This window comes from Cebus imitator, unplaced genomic scaffold, assembly GCF_001604975.1.
Source record: "Cebus imitator isolate Cc_AM_T3 unplaced genomic scaffold, Cebus_imitator-1.0 Scaffold776, whole genome shotgun sequence".
NCBI classification, from domain to species: Eukaryota; Metazoa; Chordata; class Mammalia; order Primates; family Cebidae; genus Cebus; species Cebus imitator.
Window position 1 is genome coordinate 27,559 of NW_016108091.1, and position 21,642 is coordinate 49,200.

At 49.9% G+C, this 21,642-nt stretch overlaps 3 protein-coding genes across 9 annotated transcripts in view; 1 reads left to right on the forward strand and 2 right to left on the reverse strand.

The window, feature by feature from the left end:
- Nucleotides 1-2,884, reverse strand: part of SCAMP3 (secretory carrier membrane protein 3) — a 6,842-nt gene extending 3,958 nt beyond the window's left edge. The window contains exons 1-4 of the mRNA XM_017519808.1: nt 2,545-2,884; nt 2,122-2,199; nt 1,016-1,138; nt 805-925 (exon numbers count right to left, since the gene is read on the reverse strand). Of these exons, the coding sequence (XP_017375297.1) occupies nt 805-925; nt 1,016-1,138; nt 2,122-2,199; nt 2,545-2,607 (385 nt within the window). The 5' untranslated portion in view covers nt 2,608-2,884. The remainder of the gene's footprint in view (nt 1-804; nt 926-1,015; nt 1,139-2,121; nt 2,200-2,544) is intronic.
- A 436-nt stretch (nt 2,885-3,320) lies between these two features.
- On the reverse strand, nt 3,321-13,237 carry CLK2 (CDC like kinase 2). 7 transcript variants are annotated; one of them, XR_005198535.1, is made up of 14 exons: nt 12,909-13,237; nt 11,065-11,234; nt 9,556-9,784; nt 8,774-8,861; nt 8,359-8,425; nt 8,076-8,192; nt 7,107-7,273; nt 6,249-6,343; nt 5,098-5,227; nt 4,918-5,000; nt 4,681-4,760; nt 4,407-4,497; nt 4,031-4,166; nt 3,321-3,858 (listed from the first exon to the last, which is right to left on the reverse strand). XR_005198535.1 is itself a non-coding variant. In XM_017519802.1 (13 exons), the coding sequence occupies exons 2-13, from the start codon at nt 11,232-11,234 to the stop codon at nt 3,676-3,678; spliced, it is 1,494 nt and encodes a 497-aa protein (XP_017375291.1). In that variant the 5' UTR covers nt 12,909-13,237; the 3' UTR covers nt 3,321-3,675. The 7 variants fall into 7 exon arrangements, 6 of the variants coding, with proteins under 6 accessions (XP_017375291.1, XP_017375290.1, XP_017375289.1 ...); XM_017519802.1 differs by lacking the exon at nt 4,031-4,166 and having other exon boundaries at nt 8,774-8,858; nt 9,556-9,781; XM_017519801.1 differs by lacking the exon at nt 4,031-4,166 and having other exon boundaries at nt 9,556-9,781.
- Nucleotides 13,238-17,934: 4,697 nt separating this feature from the next.
- The window catches only part of HCN3 (hyperpolarization activated cyclic nucleotide gated potassium channel 3), a 12,165-nt gene continuing 8,457 nt past the window's right edge, over nt 17,935-21,642 (forward strand). Inside the window, exon 1 of the mRNA XM_017519809.2 lies at nt 17,935-18,405. Coding sequence (XP_017375298.1) covers nt 18,128-18,405 — 278 coding nt within the window. The 5' untranslated portion in view covers nt 17,935-18,127. The remainder of the gene's footprint in view (nt 18,406-21,642) is intronic.

The following is a 21,642-nucleotide window of genomic DNA, read 5'->3' on the forward strand; positions in this document are numbered from 1 at the left end:
TGAGCCACCGCGCCCGGCCTTCTTCAATGTTTTGGAGGCAAATCTCACTATGTTGTTCAGGTTGGTCTCTAACTCCTCAGCTCAAGCAACCTGCCTGCCTTGGACTCCCAACAGGCATGAGGAACCATACCCAGCCCTAGATCTTTTTATCTCCAATTTGGGGTCCAAGGAGACAAGGGAGAGTGAAAAAAAATAATACTAAGTGTGGCCGGGCACAGTGGCTCATGCCTGTAATCCCAGCACATTGGGAGGCCAAAGCAGGCAGATCATGAGGTCAGGAGTTCGAGACCAGCCTGACCAACACAGTAAAACCCCATCTCTACTAAAAATGCAAAAATTAGCTGGGCGTGGTGGTGCACACCAGTAATCCCAGCTACTCAAGAAGCTGAGGCAGGAGAATCGCTTGAACCCAGGAGGCAGAGGCTGCAGTGAGTCGATATCACACCACTGTATCCAGCCTGGTGACAGAGTGGAACTCTGTCTCCAAAATAAATAAATAAATAAAATAAAATAAAATAAATAATAATACTAAGTGTTTATTACTATTTAAAACATCAAAGCACCATACCAAGCACTTCACATATATGATCTTGTTTAACCTTCAAAACAGTCCTGTCAATTAGATGCAGACATGGTTTTCATTTTATAAATAGGGAAACGGAGGCATTCAAGATTAAGTAACTTCGCTCATGGTTAGTATCCCCAAAATTCAAACTCAGCAGTCTAACTCCAGAGCCCAGGCTCTAAAGACCTGTTTTTGCTCCTCCCAAACACTCAGGCGCTCTTTCCCACCCTACAACTTACTAGCAGTGCCCCCCAGGGCAGCATGCTGCAGCTCCCGCTCCCTTCGGTCCAACTCCTCTGCCTTCCGGTTGAGCTCCTCCTGTTTCTTTAGCAGCTCAGCTGTGGCTGCTGCAGCTGAAGCCTGCCCAGTGTGAGCAGAGGGAGATAGATGTGAGCCCTGGGCCCCAGGACTGGCCTTTCTCCCCAGCTCTCACCTGCACACCTCCTGTACCTGAGTGCTGTAGGAGCCATAGTTCTTAGGTTCTGTGGGGCTGAGCTTTCTCGAGGACTGCAAGGAGGGAGCTGAGGGTGGAGGCAATGGAGCAGGGGCTGGAGGCTCATAGGCTGGCGGTGGCTGTTGAGGGAAAGACTTTAGTGATCATCTAGTCCCTCACAACACAGGAATCTAGAGTCTGCTTGAATATACCCAGAACTCATGATGTAAGGAAGCAGCCCTTCCCTCATTTGTTAGGAAGCTAGTTCTTCTGTTGAATTTCTGTCAGAACTCTATGATGACCTGTAGCAGCCTCATCATCCCTCACATCCAATTCCTTAATAAGGATTCAAATCACTCGTCTACCATGTCTCCCCACTTAACTGTAGGTTTTTCTTTTTTTCTGGGGATGGGGTGTAGGAGTCTCTTTCTACCACCCAGGCTAGAGTGCAGTGGTGCAATCATCACTCATCAAAGCCTCAAATTCCTGGACCCAAGCAGTCTTCCCATCTCAGCCTCCCAAGTAGCAAGAACTACAGGCATGTGCCACTACACCTAGCCAATTTTGTAAATGTTTCAAGAGATGGGGTCTTGCTATGTTGCTCAGGATGGTCTCCATCGGCCTCCCCAGTAGCTAGGACTATAGGCGTGCACGTCATGCTCGGCTCCCTTTTTTTTTTTTTTTTTTTAAATAAGTTTTAAGTACTATGAAAACCCCTTAACTTCTTACAACTCACCATTTTCTAATCTAGTGGACAAACACACGTAGTCCCCCTCATACATACATACAGTAACCTTCAAACTGCACAGCCTACCTAAACTCCAACCAGCCCAACGCTTATTTTCTTCAAGGAAGCCTTCCCAAACAGAACATTGGTTAAGGCCTTGTCAGCGTCCAGATCCTCCCAGGACTGACTTTTAGAGCTCATACCATTTGCGTTGGTGGCCCTGGTGGCCCTAGAAGGATGAGGCATCTCACGGCCAACCAGTCTCTCTCAGGGGGCTAAGATCACAGTGCCTCTTCCATCCTGTGCATGCAGAAAAGTCCCCTGTACCCAAGCCGACTAGTCTTATCGTCAAACCTTCCCCTTCCTTGCCCTCCCCTAGGGGCTCCAGTAGCTCACCTCCCGGGTCTCAAAAGGGTTGTAGACGTCAAGCGTGGCATACTGCCGGCTGGGTCGGTGCTGGATCACAGCTGGGTCCTGCGGGCAGAGACCTGGGGCTCAGCTGGCACCCGGTGCCACCTAGGGGAATTCCCAGGGACCTTTCCCAAACTGCTTGTGGCTCTAAGTACGGCACTTTCGGTGCCACTCTGTTATCCCAGGCCTGGGACAACATTTGCCTCAAATCCATCATCCAATACTGCCAACACCAGCCCTTTAAGGGGCAGGGCCCGCCCCCCCAGAATGCTCGCTGCTCTGGAGTCACTGTCCCCGCACGTGGCAGCCCTTCCTAGGATCAAATGTCACGAACGGGGATTCAAGTTAGCCCGATCCTACAGAAGAATCAACCTGACTGCCCAAAAGACGCCGGCAGGCGCAAGTCACCTGAAAGGGGTTGTCAAGCTCGCTGGGCTCGGCGAACGGGTTTCCGTCTCTGCTCTGAGCCATGTTTGCAACTGCGGCCTTCACCGCTCCCAGCCCTCCACGCCCCTGCCGCAGCAGTGGCGGCAGCGGTGGCCACGAGAGTCCACTCCGCTCGCCTCAGTTCGCCCCGCTTCTCTGTGCACGGATTGGTTCCACGGACCGGAAGAGCCACAAGGATCCCCGCAGCGGCCGTGGGTTGCGCCGGCGTCTTGGCCAAAAGTTAAGACGGAAGTGCTCCCACGTGATACCTCTAACCCAGTGCCCACAGCCAGGTACCGCCCCTCTTCCACGTGACTTCCTTCCACTAACGAACTACATTTCCCAACAGCCCTGTCGTAGGAATCCGTCCTTCCTAGTCTCCCGAGATGGACGACGGGAGCCTTCTGACCGGCCACGGCAGCCCCCAGGAGCCCAGTTGAGTACGTCTTCAACCTGGGTTTCTGGCTCTATACTGGGGTGCAACCTAATGGCTCTAGGAGCCAGATCTTTCCCAACACTCATAATTCCACATCCGAAAAGTGTCACCTTATAACACTTCTCTATTCTAACCTGAAAGAAATGCTGCCCCACCCATCACTACCCTCCCCTAAGATAAGGTGGACAGGGGAAATAAACTGGTAGCTTGGCTCTGGTTAATTTTGGAGGGTAAGAAGGACTCCCTTCATACCCAAACTCAGAAAGGTTGCCAATCGTTTCATCCCTCCACCCCAGTATTCCCAAACCTCCAACTCCAGGGATGGGGGTCAAATGAAGCACATCATTTTATTTCACAAAGACTGTACAAAATTCCTTATAAAACATGGGATAGATGCCACCTGGATACCTCACTCGGCCCCCATCCAACTCCATATGAGTGGGCAAGTGAGGGTGGGTAGAAAGTGTGTGGATGGAAGAATATTATGTACAAGGCAGGGGTTGAAGTGATAGGTACAAGTTCTTTCATATTTACACTATTTCACATATTCACAGATATATAGAGAGCCAGGAGGAAGGAGTGAATTCTGGCTCTGTTCTCTTGTATAAAAAAGCACCAGTGTCCTGGACTGGACACCCACTGCTATAAGAGATGCAGGGGGGTCCAGGCCCTGATCGTCACCGACTGATATCCCGACTGGAGTCCCACAACTTGTTGGGTGGCTCAGCCCGAAGGCGGGCGAAGAAAGGATGCTGAAGGGCTTCACCCAAGGTCAGCCGCTTAGCTGGTTCATACTCTAGCATGCTTTCAATCAGATCGAAGAGCTGGTGGTGTTCCTCTGCCTCTGAGGTCAGATACCGCTGGTGGAGGAGGGCAGGAAAAAGGTGAGGCAGGATGCCTTACAAACCCTGCCTTCTTCAAGGCCCTACCTTTCATTATTGGAGAACCAAGGCTCTGCTTGCAGCCAATTTGAAGGCTACCTTTCCACGACCACACCAGGACCAATGTTTCTGATATTATAGCTCAACCTACCTTCCCACTAGCACAATTACTCCATAATCTTTGAAAGTTCTTTCTACTTGTATATCCTTGTCAACTTCATGAATCTTCTTTAGCGCCTCATTAAAATGTAAGCTCTTCAAAGGTAGTTTATTCTTTTCTGTCTGACCTAAAGAATCCAGGACATTGCTTTGATCTCTGGTTGTCTCAAGGTTAGGCTGTCTAACCTCCTTCCCTCCACAAAACCACTCCCTCTTATCTCTCCTCTGTTGACCAAAGATGTCTTCTTTCAGCTTTCCTCCCCTCCTTTCCTAACCCTCTGCTTGTGAAGAGCATTCCAGGGGCAAACCACCCTAAGAAGGAAGTGATTTCTGGATGATGGGCACTATTTGTCCCCAGCCCAGCTCACCCGCAGTGGTTTGCAGTTCTCACGAACATAACGCCCAGCTGATGTGTTCTCATCCCAATCCAGACGACCCCGGTAAAAATATTTCTGCTTTCTAGAGGGGAAGGGGAGGTTGAGGAATCAGAAGGTCAACCTTGTTACAATTCCCATATTTCCCCATCTGAAAGTAACTGCGGGGAGAGGAGGTGTCAAAGAAAAAGAAAATGATATGAAATAGACCAATTAATTCTGTGGAGAGAAGAGGAAAAGGGTTAACTAGCACCCATTCAAGGTTCACCTTGTCTTTCGGATCATCCGGGAAGGGATAGGACCCAAAATCCTTTCCATCATGGCTAGATGCTCTCTGTTGTCATGAGTCTGGGAAACAAAAACAGAACTGAGCCTGGGACTAAAAAGGGGACGCTGAGGACCAGTTGCCAGAAGATGCAGAACTGAGTAGGCAGGTCCTCAGCAGACAACAAAGGAACCAGGTAGAAGAATGCCAGGTGGTCAAGTAAGACATCCCACCACTTACCTGGAAGAGGGTGAAGCCCACATAGTACTCAAAGATGATGCAGCCTATACTCCACACATCACAAGGCTGTGACCAGCCCAACTCTGGGTGAGAACGGGAAGGAAAAGGTGTTAGGAGGCTTAGGCGGCCCCACCCTCACCACATCATCTCACATACTCGGACAGCCTTGCCCTCCCTTACCAAGGATGACCTCTGGTGCTCGGTAATGGCGAGTGGAGACAATGGTACTATGGTGCTCATGGTCAAAGGTGGCACTGCCAAAGTCTACCACCCGCACAGCCGTGCTCTTCACGCTGCGCTCATCTCGCTTCTAGGAGCAGAGGAGGAAGAGAATGACCCTCTGCACCCAGACTGAGATTCTACCACTATTCCCTATGGTGCTTCTGAACCTTAAAAAAGCAACTGTGATCTCCTGCCTGCCCTGACAAGCGCTGGGAAATTTCCTGCTTTACAGCTTCCACCACAACCAGCAGAGTACTTTTAGGATTGGGGAGTAAAAGGATTAAGGAATGATTGTGCAACAGTGTGCGTATCTGTAAGCATCTGAAGACTATACCCAATTGCCCGATATGTAGTTTTTCTGAAAATATTTAACATGTAGCAAAGAGGTTTTGCTGAACATATGTAACATGTAGCAAAGGGGTTTTGCTAAAAATATATAACATGTAGCAAAGGGATCAAGGGAGGGAAAGCTTTAGGTATGAGATCTCCACTATTTCCAGTTGGTCAAGGAAGCCAAGCTTTCCTAGCTCACAGGAATATACATCTCAGAAAAGAAGTACAGGCTGGGTGCTGTGGCTTACACCTATAATCCCAGCATTTCGGGAGCCTGAGACAGGCAGATCAACTGAGGTTAGGAATTTAAGACCCAGCTTGGCCAACATGGCAAAACTCTACTTCTACTAAAAATATAAAACCCAGCCAGGCGTGGTGGTGGGTGCCTTTACCCCAGCTACTCCAGGGGCTGAGGCAGGAGAATCACTTGAACCTGGGAGGTAGAGGTTGCAGTGAGCTGAGTTGTGCCACTCACTCCAGTCTGGGCAACAGAGCGAGAGTCCATCCCCCCAAAAATACATAAATTAAGGAAAAAAGTCCAAACCAAGAATCTTAAAAAATTTCACCCTACTGGAAAGTTATCTGCAGTCCCTTGTACAAGTTCTCTCCCAATTTAAGTCTTAAGAGATCCCTCCCTTTCAATCTATCTAGTTTTACCCAGTTGGAGCCAGACAGGAAGAAAATGTGGGAGGACAAAGTAAGAAAGAGCTTGGCAAGAGGCAAAGTGCCCCAGCTGCCTGCCCCCAGTAACCATGGGCAGACCCTATCCAACTTACCTTCTCTAGGTTGTAGGTGAGCTCATAGTCTGAATTCACAAACAGAATATTTTCAGGCTTGAGGTCTGTATGTGTCAGCTTGTTATCATGGAGGACTGCAGGGGAGAAGGCCAGGTCAGGCTTGGTGCAGGTGGCCAGAGCTAACTTGTATCAGCTGACCCCTGGCCTGGTTAGCTAGGGCAAAACCAGTGAGGAGACAGGTCCAGAATCACTAGGGCTGCTTTCTGCTCTATACCTAAATGGAATGCCTGGTCTAAGAAGCCCTGCTCTCTTAATATAAGATATATATGTATCTCAATTGATGTAAAAATAGTTAGCTTTGAGTTGTAGAGTGTACACACTTTGGCATGTGTCTAGCTGACATTATGTGAACTCAATTCTGTGAAACTGTATTGTTTTGATGACTCAAGAGGAATGATGTATTTCTTTAAATTCCCCACCTTGCCCCTTAGCTGAACTACATACTCTGTGTTCCCATCTGCTTTACTGTGAATGAACATCTCATCCCAGACACATATTAAGCCTTTAGCCCAAGGAGTGTATTTTCATCTATGTTTGCTGTCTGATGCTTTCCCAAGAAGGGGAGGAAAAGAAAGGGGGAGGGTGATTAAGTGCTTTGATTCCAAAGGCTTTCTCTTCTAGCTGCTACTAGGTTAGATGCACAGTAAGAGCAATCAGTGACGGTAAAGACATGAGTCGAGGAGTTAAGTCAGAAGAGATTTCAAGATGACAGTAAATAAAAGAACCACAGATAATAGAGAGCTGACTGTTTAGAGGCTTCACCAGTGCATAACCAAGACAAAGAGATCCATGAAGGGAGCGGCTGCCCCAGAGTCCACTTCAGCCCACCCCACTCACACTTGACGGCCTGGCACAGCTGGAAGGCCATGTGGCGCACTTGGTGGATGGGATAGGGCAGGTAGTTGTTGTCTTTGAGGAAATCGAAGGTGCTAAGGCCCAGAAGCTCAAAGGAGATACACATGTGGCCATGGTAGTCAAACCAGTCAAACATCTGGACACAGAGGCTGAGAAGAGAGATGGGGGAAGGGAGGTTGTCTGATGAGCTCCCATCTGCCCATCAGCCCTCCAACAAGGAGGGACTTCATAGCTGTTGATTCCATATACCTGTGTAAAACCATGCCAGTTAATACTAACACCAAAATTCAGTTCAGCTAGGGAATAGCCTCTGCCAGACCCAAGAAGAATGGTACTACCTGCCAAGCTTCAAAACATTTTCCTGTATCATTTTAAATAGTTCAAAAAACTACTGAAGAGCTGTTGACTGCCAAGCTCCAAACAGTATAGATCCTAGATCATCAAACTGTCTATCCTAAACCCCAAACCCAGCCCAACTCCTGACATTCATTCATCACCAGCCACCACTGGGCTCTTTATACCTACTGGTCTCATATCTTGGCTTAATGTCCTTATTCTATTTTTGGACTGTGAATGTATGTGAAAATATTACTGCATAAATGTCTGTGGCCTCATCAGCATATTTCTACTTATAAAAGCTTAATTTATTGTTCGATGATGTTGACCCTCAGTTCTACGGCTTTGTCCAGGGTATATCTCTATAGAAGCCATTCTAGGCTAGGCCCAAACTAAAGAGCAATCTAACTGCCCTGAATACAATGGGGAGTGGATTAAGGAAGGTCACAGGCCCCCCTTTCCCACCCTGATGTTCTACTACTCTAAGATGATGAACAAAAGATGAATGGATGAGAAGGTCTAGAATTCTCCTGTCTGCCTAAACCAGGTCTAGAAGTCTCTCCTGCGTAGGGGTTGGGCCTCTTAACCTCCCCACATACTTCCTTGCTTGCTTACTTCTTGTTGTCAGGGTCTTTCTCATTGATTTTCTCCAGCACATTGATCTCAAGTCGAGCTGCTTCCTTGTACTTCTCCACATTCTTAATGATCTTCAGGGCAACTCGCGCCCCACCCCTGTAGGTTGGCAGGAGAGGCTTTTGCTGGGTTCTCAAGAATGTCTCAAATCGAACAGGGCCATAAAGGGACTAAGAACTCCTGCCTTTGGCTGATCAGCAAAAAGGCCCCATATAAGCCCCACCATCTCTTTATCCCCACATAGTAGGGAGGGGCTGACAGTTACCTGCGATGGTCAACACATTGTACAACTCGGCCGAAGGTCCCCTCTCCTAACGTGCTAACGATTTCATCTGAAATGAAAGACAGCAGGGTCGGGGAGAGGGAGGGAGAGAAGGTGGGGAATAAGCTGAGTTGGAAGAAAAAAGGGGACAGCAACCTGGGGTGGAGATGAAGGAAGGGGAACAGATACAGATGGTCACAGGGGAAGAAAACCCCTGCTTCATTCCCACCACCTTTAACCCAGGGGCCGTGAGAGCTGGGAGTGGACAACAGAGGTCAATTCTCAACAGCAACTCAAACCACCCAGATAAACAACACCACTGAGAAAAGGCAAGAGGCTGTGACTCAGGTTGGCTTGGGACGTTAGGATGGCTATGGGACCATTACAGGCTATAGGATTGTTACGATTTGGCTTGTACATCGCTCTTGTAGCCAGTCCCCGACGTGGTAGATGAGGTGGCCCTCAGCGTCGTCCTCTACACTCTTGGCTCTCCGGCTGCTGTGCTGCTGTCGGGGGGCAGGGGGGGTCGGAGCAAGCCAGGTGTCGGAGCGGGGGCCGGAGGGAGGCGGGGTGGGTGGTAGAGGGGTCACCGGTCACAGGCGCCCAGCCAGGGGGGACAGACGATGATGGGGGACAGTGGAAGGGAACACGTCAGATGCAGTAAGGTGGATCGGTGTGAGAAGAGAGAGCGGCGCATAATCCCAAGTCCCCAAACCCAAAACAGGAACAGGGAGAGGCATGGGCAGAGCAGAGAAGTGGTGTTGTTGCCAATGTCACCCACAACCCCATGCTCTACACAATGCCCTTCTGGGCAGACACAGATCTCCCCTTGCCCCCACCCAAGCCCGCCTGCCAAGGGGGCTACAGAGCCCAGGGCTTGGGGGAAAAAGGCAGCTCACAAGCAAGGTCCCCATTAAAGAGTGGAGGCCACTGGGGTGGAGGAGCTGCTCCCAATATAATAAGCCCAACATGCCAGGGAGAGCACTGGGGGGTCACAAATGCTCTGTGCCCATCCATCTCCAAAGCAGATTCCAGGGCCCTTCAAGAGTCGTAGAGCTTCCAAGAGAGTAGGCAAACTCGGTGCCCACCTCAGCGTTCATGCCCCAATGCTCAGCTGAGAACAAGGATACTTCTCACTTACCAGAGTCCTAGAGGGCCTGCAGAAGAGTGGGGAGAGGAAGGGCCTGGGCTGGCACTCACCGAAGATGAGCGGCTAAATGTCCGGCTGCGCCTCCTCCGCCGCCTGTGCTTCCTCCGGCTGCTGCGCTGGCTGCGGTAACTGCTGTTCTCCCGCTGATATTCATAGGAATGCCGATAGTCCGTGTCATAGTAGGCATCTCCTCGATCCCGGCTATAATCGTTGCGTCTGTAGCTGCCACAGTATCGCCGGTCATACACCCTCCGGTCGGATGAACGATCATCATAACTGCTGTTGGATAACAAATACCCATTAGGTGTATCTATTCAGACCACATTCCCTACCATACCCTGTGACAAGGTCCTGCCTTGGTGAGGACAAACAGTAACGCTAGAAAACTGTTCTCAGACACTTATTGAGTAATTGAGAGGACTAAGGGACCAGAGAAGTGAGGTAACAAAGCACATCTGCCATGTTACCAACACCCCTGAAAAGGCATCTGCAGGACTACTTCCTCTTGGGGCCCTCTCCCCGCAGCAGTGATACAAAGAAACAAAGAGCTATTTCTTTCTCAAGCTTTCCTGACTGAAATCCACCCTTGCTCTAAACCATCGCTAACTCACTCTTCCCACTGAACACGCCACTAAAATACTAAAACTGGGCAGGGTGTGGTGGCTCACGCCTGTAATCCCAGCACTTTGGGAGGCCGAGGCAGGCAGATCCCTTGAAGTCAGGAGTTTGAGGCCAACATGGCGAAACCCTGTCTCTACTAAAAATGCAAAAAAAGTTGGCCAGGCATGGTGTCACATGCCTGTAGTCTCAGCTACTCAGAAGGCTGAAGCACAAAGAATCGCTTGAACCCAGAGGTGCAGATTTTGCAGTGAGCTGAGATCATGCCACTGCACTCCAGCCTGGGCAACAGAGTAAGACTGTGTCTCAAAAATAAATAAATAAGTAAATAAATAATATTTAAAAATTTTATAAAATGGGGGCAGGCGGATTGGGGAGGGATAACATTAGGGAAAAATACTTAGTGTACATGACAGGGGAGATGGATACAGCAAACCACCATGGCATGTGTATACCTATGTAACAAAGCTGCATGTTTTGCACATGTACCCCAGAACTTAAAAGTATAGTTTAAGACCAAAAAAAAGTCTATCAAAAAAATAAAATATTGAAACCACAAAGATCTAACGTTGTCTTATCTGTTGGCTTATTAGTTACCTGTAGCTCCCAGTCCTTTGCACATGCTTTCCCTCTGCCAAAAGACACTCCCCCACCTGACACCTACTTGTCCTCCAGACATACGCAGATGTCACTTTCTCTGCAATGTTTTCTTTGAATTCCACATCCTGCCCTTCTAACCAAACCCACTGGGTACACCCTCAGTTCCTCACTGTGTATTGGAACACTTAACGGTGCAACGCAAATGGCTTCTTGGGTTATCTATCCTGAACATTACCTTTAGCCAGCTACTTAATGGTTTTAGCATATAACCAGTAAGTATTTGCTGAACAAATGAATGAGCCAGTGACCCTGTGTTTGAGTTTCTCTTCCTGAGGCCTCACCTTCGAGAACGGACATGGTAGCTATCCTCTCGCCGGCGCCGTCGTGTGCGGTCACTACTACTTGACCAGGAGCGACTTCTTCGTCGCTTATGCTTTCGGCTCCGATAATGTTCACGGTAACTCCCCCGGCTGCCTCGCTCTGAGGAATGGTACCTTCGAGGATGAGGCATCTGAAAGGGAAGGGAAGGGAAAGTGGAAACAGGAAAGTTCTGAGTTTTCAGAAGTCTTCTACAAGGAGTGCCTGCTCCAAAGACGCTAGGCTGCTTTCTGCTATTTTTTTTTAATTTCATTTTTTACTCTCTTTTTTTCTTAAGGCCAAGCTACAGCATGGATCTGCTCTTTTATTTCTGCCTCTTTTTACCAGGCACAACTTCCTCAGTCTTCCTCTGTACTTACAATTCCTCCTTATTGGAGTATAGCCACCTACTAACTCTGGCTGAAACTCTACAAAGTCCCCAAACCCATCCCTCATTACCCCCCACTCAGCTCAAGTGTTCTATCCTCATTTTCTCCAAACACAGCTCCATGAAGACTTTCAGGTCTAGGACACACAGTTCATTACAGGGGAAAGTATATGACGACCGGTGGAGACTGCCACAGTTCATCCCTGGTCAGGATCTAAGATACAGATCTGTGCGGTGCTGAGTTCCTCAGAAGTCAATAGAATAAAGCTTTGGTTTACAGTTATGATCAATGTTGTACAGTCATTAAGAGTACCTCTTATCTCCCCAAGTAAACTATCAGTGTCCTGAGGGTAGAAATCCAGTCTCCCAGGTTTCTACAAATACCAGGTAAATGTCAAATACTAACAGTTCCAGGGATCTGGGTCGGGCCCCTTGAAGTAACTTAATCATCTCTCACATCTTTGGTCAACTCTCCCTCGAGAGCTTTTAATGCAGTAGGCCACCAACTACAGTCAGCATCCCATTTGGCCCCTCCACTCTTGTTCTTAAGATGTAGACAATAACTGGTTTTTAATTAATATCAGCCCTATTTGGCTGAGAGCTGGCCACCTTCCAGTTAATGGAATGGTTCACAAATCTTTTTTTCCTTCAAGGAAAAAAGAGAAAAATCACTGTCACAATCCAGGAAGATGAGAATAGGAAGGCAGAGTAAAATGAAACAGGCCAAGGGACAGAAGTCTGGGTTGGGGGGGCGGTGCATGAGAATCAGGTATGCAAAAGGTTTAAAGATTCCAGTGTCTGACTCCCATTCTGCATATCTTCCCAAACTCCCCAAATTGAGGAGGGTGGCATTTGATGCATTATTGGCATAACTGGGGCCGGTAGAATACTAAGAGGCAAGCACAGTATTTTCCCAGGTAATCCATTCTAATTAGCAGAGCCACATAAATGCCATCTCACCACACACTACCATCAAACGGCCTCACAGTACTTTACCCTCAAAGAATCACTAGCCTACCTTTCTCAAGTTCGAAATCTTTTGCTTTTTCCTTACTCAGAAAATCCAGAACTCCTATAGGCAAATTCTTCCTGCATGCTCCAAGTGACAAGGTGATGTGTTCCTCCCCTTCAGCTTTGGCTGGACCCCTGAGTCCAACTTTGATATTCTGCTCCTTCACAGCTCTGGAGCCACTCGTATCCTTACTTTATCACCCCTTCTAGTCTGGCTCCACCCAAGTTTCCTATAGGTCTTCTCGGTACATCCCAGGCAGGCCGACCTCCTTCCTCCTCATCTCCCTACTCTGCCGCTTCATAGGTCTCAACTCTCCTTCTCTCCAAATCTCGCCCCCGTCCCTTGCCCCCAATCCAAGCCTAACCCCGCCCGCCCCGCGGTCGCCATCTTTTCGCCGGGCCCCGCGGCCAGCCAGCCCGCGCGCTCACCGTTCTGGCGGCGAGGCCCGTGCGCTTGTCCCACAGGAAGTCCGTGATGGCGGCGGCACTGCGGCCGGAGTCCCGGCACCACCGCGGCGACGAAGTGCTGCTCCACCCCCCCAACCCGGGACCCTGGGACCTCCCGCCCCGTTCCCGGGCTCCGCTTCAGTCCCGCCCGCCCCGGCTCCGTCCCCGCCCCTAAGATCTGCTTGGCGCCGCTTGCACCGCCCCCGCCCGGGGCCCGATCCCAGCTCGGTCTCCGGCTCTGGCCTCTCCGCTCCGCCGCCGCCGCCGTGAGCGAGCACGTACGCACGGACGCACGTTCTGCGTCGCTTCCCAGATACCCGCTGGGCTCCGCCCCCAGTACCGCGCGCGCCACCACGTGCTCACGTAGCTGGCAGGCGTCGGTCTGTCAGAGCCCTGGAGATACTGGGGGCGGAAGTTCTTAGGGGCGAGGAGGGTCCACTGGGACGCTCTGGAAGCCTTCTAGGCCCGCTACGTTCCACCTTCTGTCCTTTCCCACCCCCTCTTCACTCTTTTACCCTTTGCATGGAGACGCGTGGCTTAGTTAGGTTTGGAGTTTAAAAGAAAGGATTGTCGCAGGCCGGGCGTGGTGGCTCAAGCCTGTAATCCCAGCACTTTGGGAGGCCGAGGCGGGTGGATCACGAGGTCAAAAGATCGAGACCATCCTGGTCAACATGGTGAAACCCCGTCTCTACTAAAAATACAAAAAATCAGCTGGGCATGGTGGCGCTTGCCTGTAATCCCAGCGACTCAGGAGGCTGGGGCAGGAGAACTGCCTGAACCCGGAACCCGGGAGGCGGAGGTTGCGGTGAGCCGAGATCGTGCCATTGCACTCCAGCCTGGGTAACAAGAGCGAAACTCCGTCTCAAAAAAAAAAAAAGAAAGGATTGTCATTTACAGTGTCGCTGCTAGCCTGGCTCCAGGCAGGCTTCACCATCAAGCCTGACTCTAGTGAGGCTTGATGGAGAAGTCTCATTCTTCTGCATAGCCTGAAAATAACCATTTCTTAAAACTTCACCTACCTATCCCCAGGACAGAAGTTTGCCACCTTTTGTCATCAACAAAAGTTATGCACCACTGGGGCTGGGGACACAGCCATGGAGGAAAGGTTTGAGCAATGAAGGGATGGAGAATTGGTGCTGAAAAGGGGGACTCACTTGAGAACTGTATCCTAAGGTGGCTTACATAATGTGTAAGAAATGTAAGTTTGCTACAGGCGTGTGTCACCACGCCCGGCTAATTTTTAAAAACATTTTTTCTTGTAGAGATGGTGGATCATTTGAACACAGGAGTTTGAGACCAGACTGGGCAATGGGGTGAAACCCAGACTCTACAAAAAATACAAAAATTAGGTAGAGTGCGGTGGCTCACACCTGTGATCCCAACACTTTGGGAGGCCGGTGCAGGTAGATCACTTGAGCACAAGAGTTCAAGACAGCCCGGTCAACATGGCGAAACCCCGTCTCTACTAAAAATACCAAAATTAGCCGGGTGTGGTGGCAGGTGGCTGTAATCCCAGCTACTCAGGAGGCTAAGGCATGAGAATTGCTGGACCTGGGAGGTGGAAGTTGCAGTGAGCCAAGACAGTGCCACTGCACTCCAGCCTAGGTGACAGTGAGACTGTGTCTCAAAAACAACAACAACAAAAAATTAGCCAGTCTTGGTGTCTCCCACCTGTAGTCCCAGCTACTTGGGAGGCTGAGGTGGGAGGATCACCTGAACTTAGGGAGATTGAGTCTGCAGTGACCTGTGATAGTGCCACTGCACTCCACCTTGGGCGACAGAGTGAGATCCTACCTAAAAAAAGAAAAAAGAAAATGAGGAAAAAGAGTTACTCTACAGACAGAATTGAGAAGTGGTCAGAAATGTAAATTGAAAGGGAAATAATATAATCTGAGAATAACTATGTTAGATATAGTGAACTCCAAGTTTCTCTTCAAATAATCAGTACCTCAGTATGTTTAGCTCTCTTATTCTTTAATTCTCCCTTTTAAAGTTTAGCTTCCTGATTCTCTGCACTCCTTTACCTCTAGTTTTGGTAAACAACTTTCCCACCAGCTCTAATCAGTAGTTCACATCTGTTCTCCTGGTCACCTGCTTTGACCTGAGTCTCCCCTGGTCACCTGTTCTGACCTGATCCATAGCCATCTTCCTGCCAAACTACCCACCCCACCACTTCAGCTCATACTCCTGCTCTCTTTAAAATAGCCAATCGGAACTAGTTTAGGCTGTGCAGTCCAACCCTAGCCAATAGGGGAATGACACAGCAGTAGGGGCTACCTGCATCAGGAATAAGAACCCCTTCCCGGGCTGGGCGTGGTGGCTCACTCCTATAATCCCAGCACTTTGGGGGGGCCAAGGTGGGTGGATCACGAGGTCAAGAGATCGAGACCATACTGGTCAACATGGTGAAACCCCGTCTCTACTAAAAATACAAAAAAATTAGCTGGGCATGGTGGCGCATGCCTGTAGTCCCAACTACTCGGGAGGCTGAGGCAGAATTGCTTGAACCCAGGAGGCAGAGGTTGTGGTGAGCTGAGATTGCGACATTGCACTCCAGCCTGGGTAATGAGCGAAACTCCGTCTCGAAAAAAAAGAACCCCTTCCCTTCCCTTGTCCAAGTGTGCGCTCACCATTGCTCCATCTGTGAGACACACCCTTCTATAGAAGTAAATTACCTTGCTGAGAAAATTTATATTTGAGTGCTACTTCTTTTGCAGCACCAAAAAATTACATATAACAACTATATTAAAGTCAGGGAGCTGAGCAATTTGGCTCACACCTGCAGTCTTAGCTACTCAGGAAACTGAGGTGGGAATATTGCTTTGAGGCTGCAATGGGTTATGATCACACCACTGCACTTCAGCTTGGGCAACAGAGCAAGATCCTGACTCTAGAATGAGTAACTAAATAAAGTCAGGAAATATTAGAGGGGAGCTGGATGAAGGATAGTCAGATGGAAGTTAGATCAGTTAAGCAGACATAGTTTAGAGAAGTTCCCTAAAATAGACAATGAAGGGCGATCAATGAAGAAGTTGGGGAGAAAGAAGTAAAGATTTAATTTCCTCCTCCTGGAACCTTTTTCTAGATTATTTATTCGTTCAACAAGCATTTACTAAATGTCCATTATGTGTACAGCATTGTGCCAGGTGCAAGGTTCCTGTTTCTCAGAGTTTTACAATCTAATAGGAGAGACAAACCTGTACATAAATAATGGGACCACCTGTGGTGGCTCATGCCTGTAATCCCAGCACTTTGGGAGGCCGAGGTGGGTGGATCACCTGAGGTCAGGAGTTCTAGACCAGCCTGGTCAGCATGGTGAAACCCCATCTCTACTAAAAGTACAAAAATTAGTCGGACATGGTGGCAGGTGCCTGCAATCCCAGCTACTCAGGAGGCTGAGGCAGGAGAATTGCTTGAACCTGGGAGGTGGAAGTTGCAATGAGCTGAGATTGCACCACTACACTCCTGCCTAGGCAACGAGAGTGAGACTCCATCTCAAAATAAATAAATAAATAATAATAATTGTAGCCCTGTGACATGAGCTGCTCAAAACAGCTGTGCCCTGGCTGCCATAAAAAAGCTCTAGAATAGGCTGGGCACAGTGGCTCACACCTGTAATCTTAGCACTTGGGGAGGCCAAGCTGGGCAGATCATGAGGTCATCAATTCGAGACCACCCTGGCCACCATGACGAAACCCCATTTCTACTAAAAATACAAAAATTACTGGGGCTTGGTGGTGCACGCCTGTAATCCCAGCTACTCGGGAGGCTGAGGCAGGAAAATTGCTTGAACGCAGGAGGCGGAGGTTGCAGTGAGCTGAGCTCGCACCGTTGCACTCCAGCCTGGGCGACTGAGTGAGACTCCATCTTGGGGAGAAAAAAAAAGGCTATAGAATAGACCCTACCTGGGGAAAGGAGAGTTGGAAATGTGTTCCTAGGTTTCCTAGAGAAGCTAAGATCTGAACCAACCATTGGAAAGTGAATTGGAGGAGAATATCAGGCAGAGAAAATATTTGCAAAAGCACAGAGACAAGGCAGCACAAAGTCTTTCAACATGATTGGGGCTCTGGCTTTCAAGGGAGGGACTGTCAGAAGAGACATTGTTGAAAGTAGGTCCACATTTTTAGGGCCTCATACATCATGCTAAAGAACTTAAATGTAGTCCTGTAGAAGACGGGAAAGCACAATGGACTTCAGGCAAGCGATATAGGCATAGTTGGATTTTAGGAAGGTAACTGGCAGAGAATGGAAGAAGAATTGGTCTGGAAGAGGTTGAAGACTTAGAGGTTTCTGAAATAATTTAGGTGAAAAAATGCTGAGCGCTTGAAATAAGGCAGTGGCAATAAGAATTGGAGATGAAGGGAAGAATTTGAGATATTTGGGAATTTATAGCACTTAACTTCGCATAGAGCTGCAATTTATCTTCTGTCCTTGGGCACAGATGAGCAGCAGCTTTATGGCTAGGACTTTGTTTTGGTTTTGTGTTGTTTTCCATTACGACATGGAGATGCTAAGGCTAGGACTTTTGTACTCATCTTTGTTTCCTCAGCGTCCACTCAATGACGGGCAGTGTAGCACTTGGTGAAAGATGACAGAATGAATTAGGAAATTAAATACTAGGGGAAGCAGTTCCGAGGAAATCAAAAGACAAGAATATTCCTACAAGTGTTAAGAGAAGATGGAATCAAGACAGAAGTCCATGGGCCAGAATGGGGAATAATCCCAAAAGCCATTTCCACGTCTTCCATTGGCCCTCAATCCCTCGCGCTCCCAAGTTCCTCGAGCTACAAACTCGCGTCCGGTTTTCCCGCCACTGCAGGGGGCTCCTCCTCCCTGGCTCTGAGTGGATGAAAGGCCAACGCTAGGCCGCGCCTCTCTCTGGCTCTGGCTGCGCTCCCCGCCTCCTTTGCTAAGCCGCCCCCATCTCGGAGTTCCTCCAGGATCCCGGCTTCCCAGCCCCGCCCAGTCTTCGCGCAGCCCTCACCAGGGGGCGCCGCACAGCCCGCCCGCCGCCCGCCGCCCGCCGCCCGCTGCCGCCAGTCTAGCACACACCCCCTCCGCCCCGCGCGCCCGCGGTTCCGAGCCTACGACGCCTCAGCTAGAGCCCGTGGGGCTGCGCCGACTCGTACTCTGGAGGGGCTGGGGGTACTGATGGCCACAGAGGGCTCTAGGAGGCCAAGCGTGTAAGCGGGGTGGGCACCATGGAAGCGGAGCAGCGGCCGGCGGCGGGGGCCAGCGAAGGGGCGACCCCTGGGCTGGAGGCGGGGACCCCCGCTGCTCCCCCGCCTGCGACGGCGACCTCAGGTCCGATCCCCGGGTCTGGGCCTGAGCCTAAGAGGAGGCACCTCGGGACGCTGCTCCAGCCCACGGTCAACAAGTTCTCCCTTCGAGTGTTTGGCAGCCACAAAGCAGTGGAAATCGAGCAGGAACGGGTGAAGTCTGCGGGGGCCTGGATCATCCACCCCTACAGCGATTTCCGGTACTGGGGGCTCGGCCGGGAGGGCGGGGTAGATCGATCCCACCCTTGCGGGCGGCGACGCCGGGACCCGGCCCGCCCCACCCTCCACGGACACTTCATTGCCGGCCCAGGGGTCCCTTGGTGGGGAGGGAGAGTCACCCCCCCAACCTAGCCTAGGAATTCCTGGGTGGGTATCCCCTGCCGGAGATCCTCTGTGCCTTGGCAGGCTGGGAGTGCCAGAAGGGCAAGCAGACATCAGGGGATCTCCAGAGACCTGGATTTCCCCTTTCAGGAACCCGGGACCCCATCTGGACCACAGGAGTTTGGGACCCCTGCCTCCTCCAGTCCTGATAGCTGGAGATCTGGGAAATTATATTCTAAGTCTCGGGGCTAGCCTGAGGGAGAAGCCGAGCTCCGCTATCTCCCATTCCCACACCCACTCCTTAGCACCTGCCTAGTTCAGCATGACAGACTACCAGGAAAAATAGGGACGCTAAAGGGGGCGAGGGTCCAGACCTCAGCTCTGGTCGCTGTCCCTAGTGCTGAAGGCGGGGGCAGCGGGGCTGGACCGAGACTCTGAGTGACTGAGGCAGCAAAGCAGGAGCAGGACCACCACCCAGGTGACAACCAGAGAAGGGACCAAGGGTGGGGGTGGGGCCATTTCAGTCTCCGTCAGGCTGTACCTCTACATCAAGGTCGCTAGGGGAGGACAGCAGCCCTGTCCTTGGGGGAAATGAAGGACAGCTCTTTGATGAGGCAGGGATATGTGCAAATCACCTAACCTGGGGAACTAAAGAAAGAGAGAGGAAGAGGTGTGAATCTGGAGTCTGGAAATACAGTTGTAGACCCAGACTTTATCTTGAATCCACATATATACACACTCCCTCTATGTCCCTCTTCCTCCCATTGTTCCTTACACTCCTGCCTCGTTCCCACCCAGCCAGTGCTCCTTTTCTAGTCTCCTGTGGCTCTCGCCCCCTTCCCTCTGTTCACTCGTAGACGGATCCCCAGAAGTCGGGTATCCCTCTGATTGTGCTTCTTCATTCTCTCTACTGCATCACCCGCCAGGCTTGTGACCGCCTGTGAGTCAGGCTGTGAAGATGCTCTCATGGCTAGGCGAACCCTCCTTCCCTCCCCTCTCCTAGTATCTCACAATACAGGATTCCTCCTCAGCCCAGGAGAGAGAAGAAGAGTGGTCAATGGTTTTTGTTGATTGAAAGCATATGGTCTGAGGGGCTTCCCAGAGGCTCAGACTTGGGGAAGCTTCTTTCAGGGCTGAAAATTGATTTTGCAGTCTGAATCAGAAGGGGCTAGGTCTCGAGCTGATACTGGGATTAGGTGTGTCCTAGAATTAAAACCACCATAGGTAATTGAGTCCCTGAGATTATCCTGTGATATTCTCTGAATGAGGGCTTCACACAGTTCCCTCTCAACCTGTTCTATCCACAGTGTCTGCCACAGCTGTGTCACTCACTCCTGCCTGTGCCTCTGTGTTCAGCTGCCAGAGTCCCAGTGGACACGGAGCCCAGAGGAGGAAAGGCATGCAGAGCTCAAGCCTTGCTGCCTCATGATCTCCTGTGGAGCTTCTCTGTCTGTGCAGCCCTGTCTGAGGTTCTCTGGAGGGGGAAGGGCATCCCTGGAAAGCCCAATTTAGAGGAAGGCAGGATAGACCACCCCACCCTGGGACATGGATGAGCAGACTCCAGCAAAGGAACAGGATCCATGGGTCCAACTGTGTTGGAGAAGAGGAATGGGTGGAGAAGGCTGGGGAGGGCATGAAGTCCTAGACTAGAAAGGGCAGATAGCTGCAGATGGCAGAAGCAGCAGCCTTTTCAGAAACCTGGGGATAAAGGGTGGGTGAGTCATAACACCAACTAGTGCCTGTACCACATGGTCACATCTATTGTCTCCACGTAAATGTTTTCCAACAATGCTGTGACATTAGTACAGGGTACATCACCTTTTTTTTTTTTTTTGAGACGATGTCTTGCTCTGTCACCAGGCTGGAGTGCAGTGGTGCAATCTCGGCTCACTGCAGCCTCTGCCTCCTGGGTACAAGTGATTCTTCTGCCTCAGCCTCCCCAGTAGTGGGATTACAGGTGTGCACCACCAAGCCCAGCTAATTTTTGTATTTTTAGTAGAGATGGGGTTTCACCATGTTGGCCAGGATGGTCTCGATCTCTTGATCTCATGATCTGCCCTCCTCAGCCTCCCAAAGTGCTGGCATTACAGGCATGAGCCACTGCACCAGGCCTATCTTTTTTTTTTTTTTTTTTAACCTTTAAAATATTTAGCACTGGTGAGGTAAATGATATATAGTAGGGATATATATGTATATGGAAAAGTAATTTTATTTATTTATATTTTGAAAAGGAGTCTCACTGTGTCACCCAGGCTGGAGTGCAGTGACACAATCTTGACTCACTGCAACCTCTACCTCCTAGGTTCAAGCAATTCTCTTGCCTCAGTCTCCTGAGTAGCTGGGATTACAGGAGCATGCCACCACGCCCAGTTAATTTTTGTATTTGCAATAGAGACGGGGTTTCACCATTTTAGCCAGGCTGGTCTCGAACTCCTGACCTCGTGATCCACCCACTTTGGCCTCCCAAAGTGCTGGGGTTATAGGCGTGAGCCACCATGCCCAGCCAATTTTTATTTATTTATTTGAGACAGAGTCTCACTCTGTCACCCAGGCTGGAAGGCAGTGGAGCAATCTCGGCCCACTGTAATCTCCACCTCCCAGGTTCAAGCAATTCTCCTGCCTCGGCCTCCCAAGTAGCTGGGATTACAGGTGCATGCCACCACACCCAGCTAATTTTTGTATTTTTAGTAGAGACAGGGTTTCACCATGTTGGCCAGGCTGGTCTCAAACTCCTGACCTCAGGCGATCTGCCAGCCTTGACATCCCAAAGTCCTGGGGTTACAGGCATGAGCCACTGCGCCCAGCCTGGAAGAATAATTTTAAAGCAAACTGTCATGTAACAACTATCTAGGTCAAGAGATACTACATTGCCAGATCTGTAGAAGCCCCACTAGTGCTCTCACATTCTTTTCTCAAATCCATTATTCTAACTTTTGTGATATACATTTCCTTCCTTCCTCCCTCCCTCCCTTTCTTCCTCCCTTCCTTCCTTCTTTCTTTTCCCCTCCTTTCCTTCCTTCTTTCTTTCATTCTTTTGTTATTATTTTGTCTCACTCCATCACCCAGGCTGGAGTGCGGTGGTGCCATCTTTTATTATTATTATTATTATTATTATT

Bases quoted from the DNA above. Each gene is read 5' to 3' on its own strand.
- CLK2 (XM_017519798.1), bottom strand. From the start codon at position 11,234: ATGCCTCATCCTCGAAGGTACCATTCCTCAGAGCGAGGCAGCCGGGGG. The intron at 8,193-8,358 runs GTAACTGTCAGC...GCCAACCTACAG, and splicing joins CAATGTGTTGACCATCGCAG to GGGTGGGGCGCGAGTTGCCC. The intron at 4,498-4,680 runs GTGAACCTTGAA...CTTCCCCTCTAG, and splicing joins CGGATGATCCGAAAGACAAG to AAAGCAGAAATATTTTTACC.